Consider the following 12,367-nt stretch of genomic DNA (forward strand, 5'->3'; position numbering starts at 1 on the left):
TGCCTCAGGGCTGTTTTGGGAAAGGAGGAGTGCTGAGGTATGCCACTATACCTTGTTCTATGAACTAATGCTACCCCCAAGATTTTACTTATGACCATTTAGTTGCAAAAACAAAGAACTAAAACCTCTTTAGGGCATTAACTCTCAAACTATATCATGTATTGCTTAGGAATTCTCTAGAATGCTTCATGACACACAAGGTCCCTGGGGCTGCCTCCAAGTTTTGCTGATTCCTATGTCTGAGCTTCCAGGTGATATTGCACTGCTGTTCTAAAGGAATGTCTGATAGTTTCCCAGAATTCCCTGGGGGAAGCACTGGCAGGAGATGTTAGAGTAGTAAAGGGAAAGTAGAGAACATCTTCTGGAAGGCAAATTGACTGGCTCAAAAACTCATGTCCTTGTTGACTGCTGTTTGTTTGAACTGCTTCACCTTCATATCTGGAGTAAAGATTCACCAGTTAGGTCTCTGAAAACACTGAATCCTAAACACAAATGGAGCTTCAGTAAGAGCTGTTGGTCCAGGCCTTCCAAGTTCTGATAAGTCATGGAACCAGAAGGGAGCACTCCCCTTGGGGGAGGGCCCTAGATAATGCTACTACACTAGATGATGGAGTGATCCCATCATCTAATGTGGCTCCCACTATCCTAGTGAGCTGTGGAGAAAGAAATTGGCCAGCCTGTTCATTCGACCAAATGCACAAATCAGTGGAATTAGACACTGGTTTATAATATAAAGACAATTTTATTGCCAATAAAAGCCTTTAATAACTCGTTTTTTCCTGTTTCAGTAGGACCTTATTCTTTCTGATGAAAATCCAGTCATAGCATCTCTCATTAAAAATAAAATTATTTTGAAATAAATAAATATATAAAATAAATAGCATATACATTTCATAAATAGTTTGTCCTTATGCACAGTATTCATGCTTGCATTTTAATATCATTTTCTTACAACCTGGCCCACATCTCCCACTTCTGGTGTCAGGAAAACTGCATGTCAGGATAAATTTGAAATCTGCAGAGCCAAAGAAGGGATGGCTTGCAGCAGGGCTGGAGCCCCGCACATTTTCCAAATGACACTTTCTCAGAGCTCTATAGGTAGCATCTGTGGCAGATTCCTTGGTCTTTCATTTATACCCCTTCTCAAGGTATCTGGGTGGACTGTGAGGCAAGGCACCTTGACCCTTAGTGGGGCCCTCATTCTTTGTCATGCCGCCTCACGGAAAGAACATGAGTAAAGAAAAAAGTATATACAAGGTTCCCTCAGGCCCACCCCTCCCCCCACATCCCTCCCCAAAATAACCCAACCTTGATATACACTTTGAACAAGGGAACAGCTGGGTCAAGTTGAACAGTAAGTGCTTCTTTGTTATCTAAATTGATAGGAAAGAAGGATTGAAAAGCTATGAGTATAGTGCTTGCAGAGCCAACCGTGGCTGCAGAGTACATGGGTCACAGACATGGCACCAGAGGTTCATTACCTATAGCGGAACAGGTCTCTGGACATGGAGGGCAACTTAGAAGGATCTACTGGCCTGGGTAAAAAGTGAGTGAATTTCTGGTGTCGTTTAGTCCTGTATCCCTCCCGGGGTGAGCCGTCTTTATTCAGAGCCACATAATACTGTCTCTCCGAGTCCGAGTGTTTGTACAAGGTGGAAGCATAGGTGTTGTACCAGTTTTCTTCAAACTGTTCCCGGAAAACACATTCACGTGTGAGTTTCTTCTGTGAGGGTGAGAAAATAAAGCAGAGCCCATTATATGACTATTCCTCCCATCCCAGCTTGCTGGTAGAGAAGCCCTAAATAGCAACAGCACATTGCGATTAGAAAATTTCAGTCCTGTCTTTCCATATTATCAGGGCGTCTTTCTTCCAAGTATCACAAACCCCTCTCGAATGCATCTTCTTTCTTAAATTTCATGAGCCACACAAAAATGCTTTGGATGCGATCTTTCTTGAAGGGAGGAGATTTGTTGGCTCCAGCTGGATCTCTGAGCCCCAGAATTTCCATTGTGACCTTCCAATGCCATGCTGGGATCCACTTAGCCTGCTCCCTACTTAGGGCTAATAATGTTCAAATGCACTGAGAACACAGTCACCCACATCAACTGGCAGGCAAAAGCCATTGGTCTATATAAAGATGCATGGGAGGTGAGTTGTGATCTCTCCTAATGAGCAGCCTGTCAGCTGGAAAGCTCAGAAAAGCTCTCTTTAAAAAGTTCCTCCAATCTGGCTACTTCTAGCTGGCAGCTCCCGGGTCTCCTGCTCCTGGCCCCTTCTCCTACTCGATCAGCCACCATACTACTTGCTGGGGTGGCCGATACTGAGTGCTGGGGACAAGCCTATCTCTTAGGTGTCAGGGGAAAAATGTGTTCTGATTCCATGGGGTGTAGCCAGCCAGAAAGCAAGCTATGTGACTCAAAAGTCTGAGCCAGGATATTGGGATCTCCTGAAAGAGTTAAGGTCGGCAAAGTCACTCTCCATGTCCCAGTGCTGGGCTTGCTTCCAGAATGGAGAAAACGTATTGCAGCCAGCCCAGTCCTAGCTAGGGTCTTAGTGCTGTCACCAATCCTTAGAACTGTCATTCTTCATTTGTTGGTGTCATTTGGCCTTTGGGACGCAGCTGACGCAATCTGGAAATTGGGGGCTGTGCTATTAACCTTGGAATTCTGGCTTGGAAGGCTAGCTCTTCCACTGTATGGTTTTTTTGGTGTGTGTGTGTGGTTTTTTTTTTTGTGTGTGTGTGTGTGTGTATGTGTGTGCTGCGCTGGGCACCCATTAAAACTGAGGTGTGCCATGAAATACACAAAAAATTCAATAAAAAACTGAGGTGTGCTCTTGGAAACATGAATGCCCCAAACCCTGAGCACCTACTGACAAACCAGCCCCCCACTTCCTATTATCATTCTAGCTGGCCCTCTTATTGGAAAAAGTGAAAGCAAATGTATTACAGAAAATCTTATGCTTTGATGGATGGTTGAATGAGTGCAGATATTACAGAGTAAGGCCCTGAGCAGCCAGGAACAAGAAGATGCTAATCCTTTTTAGGCATAAAGGGGCTTTCAGGTGCTCGATAAACATTTTTATCCTTTGCCTTACATTGTCCAAACATTGGTGACAATAGCCCCTGATAAATAGAACAGCTGAAACTTACTGATCCATACAGCTCTCCTCTTTCATTCATCCCTAGGTACAGGCCAGAGTCCACTCCCCGGATGCTGATCAGCCCCACAGCCAGGCTGATAAACTCCAGAATTCCTAGGACAAAAAGGAGAAGCCGTTCTGTTACTAACATAGAGCTAAGAGAAAGCTGGTAGGGTGCCATGAGCTACAAGTCTTTTGCCCCTAACTAGAGGCTGGCCCTGGGAACCCATGGTGAACTGCCTGCCGAACTCCATCTTTTGCAGCAAGGATGAAACCTAGGAAAAGTGCTCATTCTCTCCAGGACTCAGTTTTTCCATGTATAAAATGGGGGAAACAATCCTTGCCTCTATTTAACGCTCTTAGGCATATGATTTTCTTCTTTATTTGGTGGTGCTGGGGATGGAATCCAGGGCCGTGAGCATACTAGGAAAGAGATGTACCACTAGGCTACATCCCCAGCCCCCTTAGGCAGGTTAGGAGGAAAAGACCATGTGAAGGCTTTGTTATAAATCCTCCATAATTATAAGGCGTCAGTGTAGTCAAGTACCACCCATTTGAAGAAATGGGAAGGCGGCCTTTCTCAATGCCAAGTCACCCCGCCACTCCTCCCCACCATCTGCCCTCGTTCTCTTGCTGTCCTCTCCGCTGAACTTGTTTTGCACCCTCTCAGTTCTCATGTCCTTAAAAGCCACATGAGGCTGTCAACTGCCTGGAGCTGGCTCTAACAAATGCCACACAGGGAATGCACTAAGTTTGTTCACCCAGTTTATGGCAGGAGGTAAAACTTGGCTCCATGAGCGATTTCTCCTAAAAAGCACTCTCAGCTTGTTCAGTCCCAAGCTGACAAGCCTGTCACTCTCCCCTTCTCTCTTGAGAATTTCAAGTTTAGCCACGGCAGAGTTGGCAGGTATTACTGGACTCCATACCAATTTGACATGTTGCAACTTTAAGGGGAAAGGGAAGAAATTCAGAAATGTCCTTTTAGCTGACAAGGTTAGAGGTGAAGATTTTTAAATGTTTTCATTTACTCTATGAGAAAAGGAAAAAAAATTTTCTGAAGAGGGTAAAAAGACACAGAATGAAATCATCATAGTAGTAAAGGCTTCATAATTTTATCCTAAAATAGCACATCTGTTATCTAGACATAGATGTTAATAGTCAACTAGATGCTTCTTTGATACTCCTGCCTCTAATCACATTTTCCAACACACACACACACACACACACACACACACACACACACAAATGTAATAAAGTAAAAGTCTTTAAAATTGAGACAGTATCTAGCTATGTAGCCCTGGCTTGTCTCGAACTCTGTAGTCCAGGCCACCCTTGAACTTGGGATCCTTCTGCCTCTACCTCCCAAGTGCTAAGGCAAAACTTGCAAGCACTATTCTGCAATCAGGTTGGAAACTCCAATGGGAAGTTTCCTTTGGAGCTCTAGTGACTTAGATGGTGGTAGGTGGCAGCTTTTGGGGTATGGCTCACTCACATCTATGTGAAGGATGTAAAGTTCTATAAGACACTTAGGGATTGGTCTTTTGCTTCTCACATTTAAATGCTCTGAGTCCTAGCCTCATTCTGATCGCTAGTAACTAGAAAATATAGTTCATTTGTTACTTTATGTGCATGAGTGTATTGCATGTGTGTAAGTGCACCTGTGTTATGCAGTTCCCCACAGATGTCAGAAGAAAGGAGTTGGATTCCCCTGGAACTGGAGTTATGGATGGTTGTTAGCCACCATGTGGGTGTTGGGAATTGAAACCGGGTCCTCTGCAAGAGCAGTCAGTGCTCTTAACTACTGAGCCATCTCTCCAGTCCTGGTAGTAACTTTTAAAAATTCAGTTTATTATTAGTAGTATGTACAAGTGTGTGCAGGTAGGCATATGCCATGGCAGGTGTATGAAGGTCAGAGGACAGCTTTCAGAAGCTGTTTCTCTCCTTCTATTGTGGGTTCCAGGGACTGAACTCCAGCTGTCAGGCTGTAGTACAGTGTAACCATTCTCAGGAAGACAGTGCCATGTGATGGTAGAAGGGAAAGGGACAGCTAATGGTGACAGAGGCTAATCAAGCACTCACCTAAGGGACCCCAGTTTTTACAGATTAATTTATTAAATATTTGATTGCATTGCACAAGGTTCTGCCCTGTTTAGCATTTTAATAAACAACTCATAAGAAGACACAGGAGGGCTGCCTCTCATAGCTCCTGAGGACACACAAGGGATGACATAATCAACACCCAAGAGGTGTCAAGAGGTTGAAAAATGGACTGGCCCAAGAGAATAAGCATAATTATAACCAAGTATAGAAAGTACTACACCTTGGTCCCCCAAACCAGTTTCACAAGATGTTTCTGTTTGGGGGTTTTGCTGAGGGAGGGGGGCCTCACATATATACAGTTAACAGTGCTCCTTAGTTCGAAGCCCCTTACTAGAGTTGTTCCATGAGAGGGCTTTTCAGTTATCTATCTCCCTCTTTGGATCCCCCTACCTTCTACTTCAAGGTTGAATTCAGAGATTTGTACTTGCTAGGTAAGCACTCTACCACTAAGCTATACAGGATATAGCTTTGTGTATTTTCTTGAGAGTATGCTTAGTAGTTTTGGTTTCTCTGCACTTTTTTGTTTGGCACTGGAGACTGAACCTAGTGCCTTGAGTATGTTGTATTTCAATTATATGCAAGTCTTCTCATCTCTGTAATGGGGAAATGTGGCCCAGTGAAACATACACAGTAATGGCTTCAGGGATTTCACTGAACAAAGTTAGCTCAATGTAATGGTGATTAGCAGGACTATTAAAAGCTAATGTAGGGCTGTTGAAATGATCCAGTAAGTAAAGGCACCCACCCTCAAACCTGATGACCTAAGTTTGATCCCTGGGACCTACATGGTAGGAGAGAACTGACTCTTACAAACTGTCCACGGACCACCACACATATGCCATAGCATGCACGCCCTCCCAAATACACACATAAATAAATACAATGTAATAATACATTTTCTTTAAAAAGCTAATACAGGGCTTGTAAGATATCTCAGTGGATAAAGTCAATTACTGCCAAGCTTGCTGACCTGAGTTCAAACCCTGGGACCTGCATGATGGAAGGTGAGAAGTAACTTCCAAAGGTTGTCCTCTGACCTGCACACAGACACTGGCACTTCTCTCCCCACCCCACACCTGAAGTAAGACATTTTTTTAAAGCTAATATAAAACTAGTTAAAAAAAAAGCTGGGCGTGGAGTGACACACACCTTTAATCCCAGCACTCAGGAGGCAGAAGTAGGCAGATGTTGGTCTACATAGTGAGTTCCAGGCCAGCTGGGGTTACACGGAGACCTTGTCTCCAAAAATAAGAAAAAAAACTGGTTAAAAAGAAATAAAGAATTATAGGAGAGTTTGAGGCAGGAAGATCAGTAGTTTAAGGCTAGCCTAGGCTATATAGGGAGAGTCCGTCTCAAAAACACAAAGCCAATGCAAAGTAAAACTAAAAATCACCAACTAAATTGACACATGCTTGTCACCTCAGGAATTAGGAGGCTGAGACAGGAGGATCCCAAGTTTGAGGCCAGCCTGGGCTACAAAGTGAAGCATTCTAAAAAAAAATTTAAATTTTTGTTTTTGAGATAGGGTTTCATGTAGTTCAGACTGGCCTTGAACTTACTGTGCAGTGAAGGATGACCTTGAACTCTGAATCCTCATGCTTCCACCTCCCAGCTTTTGGGATTACAGATGTATAACCTTAACGGTCTTTAAAAAATTAAAAAAGAACTTAAAAAGTAGTATAAATATAGAAAAGAGTATGTGGAGTTAGTATGGTCTAATGCTGCAGAGAGATTTAGTACCAGAATGGGGACCGCCCCATCGCTCTGCTCTGTGCTGGTAAGATCACACTAGGGGTACTGTGTCTGGTGCTACTGTGTGGAGAGAGTGTTGAAGACAAACAAGAGCATGCTCAAAGTAGAGTGCCCAGCTTGGCAAGGAGATCAGAAGGCAGGTCATGAGGTACTCTGGGTGCTTATCTCTGAGGGCCACAACCCCTGTGACTTCTTTGCTTTCCTGGGGCAGGTTACCATTTCCAAGCTTCCAATGGGGACCAATTCCCTCATTCTTTAAGTATCTCCTGTCTTGGACTACTCTGAGCTCATTAAGTAGCAGAGGGTAGCCTGTGATCTCACTGCCCAAGACCTGGTGTGAGAACAAATCATGAAACTCAAGAGGTGTGGCCATTTGAGTCACCACAGTTTTTCTTCAACTCTCAGTGAACCCCAATGCCAAAGGATAGATCATACAGGATGTTGCTTGGGTTGTGTCCAGTAACCGGGGTCTCCAACAGCTGGAATCATCCCTGCCCAGCTGTCTCTGGGCATCATTTGCCTTTGCCAACTTTCCTATTAGTTGGATTCAGACTGTGGGAACCCGGTGGCACATGATGATGGAACAGATATTTCTAAGCCTTCTCCTGAATCCCAGCCAGCATAAAAGGGGAGAAAAAACAAGGCATTTTCATATTTTCCCAGCTACAGCTGGACAGGGGTGTTAACAGCAAAGCGTTGAGGCAGAGTATTAAGCAGACAAAGTTTGTCTTCAGTTCCCTCACCCCTTTGAGGCCCAGGACCTCTGTCTCCTCTGCTTCAGCTTGACCTGCCTACCTCATGCTCTGGCATTTTCTTGACAATTTCCAGACTCTTCTTATACCTTTCTCTCCAGGGCCTCAATCAAAACGGATCTGTCCTGGGCCCCACTACTTGAGAACCTAGCTGGATGGCCTACTAATGTGTCATTTAATCTGGTTCCATGACTCGCTTGAGCTCCCTCAGCCATCCTGTCAGACTTTCAGGGCCAAGACAGTGCTGCCCTGGCCCCTTGCCAAATAAGAACTAGATGGCTCACAACTTAGAGCAGCTGCAGCAGCCTGCTCTGGCCCACCTGGCAGGAGGCCTCTCCTTCAGTCTGGCTCCCAATCCCTGCTCTGCCAGTCCACAGGTGCCCCTCAGGAATGTCAGGGTCCCTGTGAACCTCATGTAAATGCCACTAGTCAGGCGGGGACTGGGGCACTCCTGGCTACTGACTGCAAATGGAGAACAGGGAGCATGTGCAGTGCCAACAGGTTATTATTTGGAGTCGGGGCTGCACTTGGGCTCAGCCTGACTCCTTCAGAACACATGGATTCCAGGGTAATCCTTGGGGGCCCTGCTCTCCAATTACAACAAATAGCTATTTACTTTACATGGCCTTTGGAGACTCCCTCCTCCCCCCAAGCAGAAATCTATAATATTTTATATCTTAAGTCTGGCCTACTTTACCCTGCTGGAATGTTGACTGCTAAAGCACTTATGGAATGTTAAAGTTTCGATTTATTGAATACCCTGGCTGATTAACTCAAATGTGGAGGGCGGAGAGTGTGAGCAAACTCAACCACCACCTCGTCCTGTGCCAAAAGCTAAACGGAGTAAGAGTGTGTTTGAAAGTTGGCAAGGGAGGTTACAAAGAGACAGTTTTGACCAGTTATCATTTCTTTTACAGGAAATACATGGAACTGCCAGGAAATCAGGGAAGGAGGAAAGGGAAAAGGTGATTCGGAGGTGGTCTCAGGCAGTTTGTTTTTTCTAACAGGCCAAACCAAAGCTGAAGTGGCCAGTTCAGCAGCACAAACATCCCTTCCTCAGCCAACTTTACTTCCTTTGGTTTCTCCTTAAACTTAACACCCTTAGCAGGCCTGGAAGATGAAAAGAAATCAAGATGTGTCTTTAGGGAGGTAATTAAAGACCACTTATCCCAAGAGCCTATTACTGATTTATGTTGACCTTGTAGATTATTGGGCTCAACTCAGGTACAGACAGAGTCAGACAGTTGTGGCAGCTGGGAGCCCTGCGCACAGTTTCACCACTTTCATGCCCCCCCCACCACACATTTCGCCATCAGATCACGGCTTTTCTTTTATGCATACATATACACATGCAAACACATATGTTTCTTTTATATATGAACTATTCCAATATCTTTAGGCTATTTCTGGGAGCCTCTGAGCCCAGGCTGGGAGTCCCATTCCTTATGGAGAGGAACAAAAGGGGACCACAAAAATCACAAGTGATGGAAGGAAAAGGCGCCAAGTTAACACTCCCTGTCCTCCCACCCCAACTCATCACCCTTTTGAGGACCTGCTGCAAGTTTCTACAGACACCTGCACCCTTCCATTACCCCTCCCAACCTACTCTGCTCCAGCTCTGTTTGAGTGCATTTTTCCAAGATGACATAGACCTCATTAGGGTTCCTGCCTGCTCCCAGCAAGGAAGACCAACCCTGGTCCTAAGTTGTTTGCTAGCCTTGGCCTTAAGCTGGCCTCTGCAGCCACCCCTCCTCCCATTTTTTACTGAACACTCTAGAAGTAGTTCTAGCAAAGTATGTAGAACAGGAAGGTGGGAGACTTGGGGTGGGGGAGGGTGGGAAAAAAAGGAACCATGTGCTGCTTGAGGGTAGGCAGAGCTGACTTAGGCATAGAAGATGCCCTTCTGGCATTACAGGGACCTCGGGAGGAAGCAGAAGGCATTGAAGGAAGGGGAGCTGTCTTAGCACCTGTGTGGTGGCTTAGAGATTCGGAAATTGAAAATAAAAATGCTAAATCACTGAAAAGGGAACACATTTGCTTAGAAACCTAAAGATCTCCACCCCAGATCAAGGTTTTTATTAATTGTATAATTAGTTCTGTCTGTGACACAAGCAGCTGGGTCCTCTGAACAATCTGCATAGTGATGGGCAGGCAGAGGAAATGCTGCCTGGAGATTAGACATTTCCTGTCCTGGGCCCAGGAGACACCTGTTTCTGGGCTAGGAGTGGGCTCAGGAGTCTCTTCACCTGGGTTCCAAGGAGGTGGTTTTGAACAAAAATGCCCCAAGACTTGTGCCCTTAAGCAATGGGCACCGAGAGTTTTTTTCTAGATTCCCGGATACCCCGCGTGCTGCCTGGATTGGCTCCTGCCCTGGGCAGAGCCACCCCGAGGCCGACCAGTCCCACAGCTGCCGGGTCCCCACCAGATAAAGGTGGTTTGGGTGTGGACACACCAGGCGGGCTACTGCTCTGGGCAATCAACCGCGACGGGCCTGCTGCCCCCGGCCTCCTAGGCGGGGATACACACTCCCGGCCGGCTCCACCTGCTTCCGTTGAGGCCCTGCCCGATTCCCACCAAGAGCCCCTCGCTCCCAGGGGGAGGGAGGGTGGAGTGGGTGGCGAAAAGGCCGCACCGCAAGGCGCCTCCGCCCCCTCCCGGGAGCGTGTCCCGGCGTGGAGCCCCGGGTGACCGCGCCGCTCCGGGCCGCGCCACCGCGTCCCGCCTCGACGGGCCTGGACAGCCAGCGACCCGTTGGTGGCTCCGGAGGCCCGCGCACTGGAGCCCCGCGCCGTCAGTCGGCTCCCGGGTGCGCCGTCCACCCGCCGCCCGCACCTCCCGCTGCTCACCAAAGCGGCTGTGGTCGTGGCGGGTGCCGTGCACCGTGCCGTTGGGGAAGATCTCCAGGTGGAAGCCGGTGCGGCAGTAGAGCTGGCGGCGCCGCAGGATCCCCTTCAGGTGGGCGAAGTCTGTGGGCGAACCGCGCTGCAGCTTCCCCTCGATCTGGCCCAGGCGCTCGTTCAGGAAACCCGGGGAGTCAGCTAAGGGCACGTTCCCCAGAGACGAGGAGAAACCGTGCAGGTCCCAGTCCAAGGACGCGAAGACGGCCCCCACCTCCGCCATGGCGCGGCCGGAGGCGGCGCGGGCTGTTGCGGGGCGCGCGCGGGCCGAGACGGGGCCGCGGGGCGCGAACTGCCTCTCCCCGCGGCGGGCTGGGCGGGTCGGCGGCCTCCCTTCGCTTGCTTGCTCGCTCGCTTGTCGCTCCGCTCCGCGCTCGGCCCAGCTGCAGCACACGTCTGTTCGCGGCCAAGGAACTTCTCAGCGGCGGAGAGCGCGGGGTAGCGCGCTCCTGACCTTGCACTCAGTCAAAGTGCGGCTTCCCCTCCGCATCCATCTCCGCTGGCCTCTCATAGCTGGTTTCGTGGAGCTATCAAATGCAAACAGCACTTTATATACATACCCACTCCCCTTCCATTGACATATTGGATATTTAAATACAAGCCACACCTCACTGGCATCCCCTCAGAGATTGGTGTGTGGGTTTTTTCCCTTTTTTTTTTCCTCCTCGTATCCATTTGGCTCTTTTTGGGAGAGGAGGGGGGAGGGGTGAGCGAGCGAGCGAGCTTCACTCCCTCTTTTATTATGAAAAAAATGGCAGGAAAAAGCTACACATTGCAGTGAGGCATAACTGCTGTTGGCAGGTTTTCTGAAACTGCTGATGAAATAACGGAGCCCAGTGCGTGGAGGCCGTTCGCGCCTACAGCCACGAAGGCCTTTCCGTGGGGGTCTGCCTGTCAGTTTGCTGCACTGGGCCATCCCCACCTCCCACGCATCCTCCGGTTGCTTCCCTATGAAAAGTGCTGGAGACCGCGGCTGGGGGAGGGCCTCCTTGCACCGCTGAGCCCCAGTTCTCCCCGGGCTGGTATGAGTATGCAGAAAGGGCATCTGGCCCAGGATAGTGGAGCCCCGGTTCCTTTGTTCCGTGGCCCCCTTGTCCCACCTGTAGGTCAACAGGGGGCTGAGGAAGGCAAGATCCGGAAGCGAATGCAGTGGCAACATTAAGGACTGAGGAGTGGTGGCGGTCCCTGCAGACACTGAAGCGGGGGTGGGGGTGGGGGGTGGGGGTTAAGGGATCTGGGAGCGAGAGACCCCCCCCGGAGGAAAGAAGACATTTTTTTAAGGGACGTAGCAGCTCAGGCATAGGTGGGGTGCGGGTTGAGTAATAAATAGAAAGCGATCTTTTTGAAAAACGATCTTCATTGGCTTTCTGGGCGCACTTTTACAAGGCTCTCGAGAACAAGCTCGAAGAGGGGCTATTGGAAGCCTGGTGGGGGTTTTCCCCCACCTCGTTTCTTGTTGGAAACAGGTGTTTCCTCTATCTGTCCTGTGCCCTGATCCAAGATACTCTTATCAGGAAGAGCGGCAGCTGGGGCAGGAACTGGCGGCAGCCAGGACGACCGGCCCAAGTGGAGAGGACTTGGCGAGCAGGTGCCTGCCTGCCTGCCTTGAGCCCCTGCACCCCTGCCCCGCACCTGAACCCCAAGGTCCCTCTGGGGCTCTGGCGCTCGGCTTCCCTCTCGCCTATTAAACTGGGTTGTTGCTTGCAGTTTTCACACGCAGCAGG

The 12,367-nt window shown here is 48.4% G+C and overlaps 1 protein-coding gene across 1 annotated transcript; it reads right to left on the reverse strand.

Annotated features, from left to right (window-relative positions):
- Window positions 1–478: 478 nt before the first annotated feature.
- Fgf16 (fibroblast growth factor 16) lies at window positions 479–11,166 on the reverse strand. The gene is made up of 3 exons (XM_008837671.2): window positions 10,593–11,166; window positions 3,153–3,256; window positions 479–1,723 (listed from the first exon to the last, which is right to left on the reverse strand). The coding sequence occupies exons 1-3, from the start codon at window positions 10,864–10,866 to the stop codon at window positions 1,478–1,480; spliced, it is 624 nt and encodes a 207-aa protein (XP_008835893.1). The 5' UTR covers window positions 10,867–11,166; the 3' UTR covers window positions 479–1,477.
- Between the last annotated feature and the right edge of the window lie 1,201 nt (window positions 11,167–12,367).

The sequence above is a fragment of the Nannospalax galili genome, unplaced genomic scaffold (assembly GCF_000622305.1).
Source record: "Nannospalax galili isolate Female #2095 unplaced genomic scaffold, S.galili_v1.0 scaffold238, whole genome shotgun sequence".
Lineage (NCBI taxonomy): Eukaryota > Metazoa > Chordata > Mammalia > Rodentia > Spalacidae > Nannospalax > Nannospalax galili.

Bases quoted from the DNA above. Each gene is read 5' to 3' on its own strand.
- Fgf16 (XM_008837671.2), bottom strand. From the start codon at position 10,866: ATGGCGGAGGTGGGGGCCGTCTTCGCGTCCTTGGACTGGGACCTGCAC. The intron at 3,257-10,592 runs GTGAGCAGCGGG...TTTTTGTCCTAG, and splicing joins CCACGACCACAGCCGCTTTG to GAATTCTGGAGTTTATCAGC. The intron at 1,724-3,152 runs GTAAGTTTCAGC...TCACCCTCACAG, and splicing joins GAGGAGAGCTGTATGGATCA to AAGAAACTCACACGTGAATG.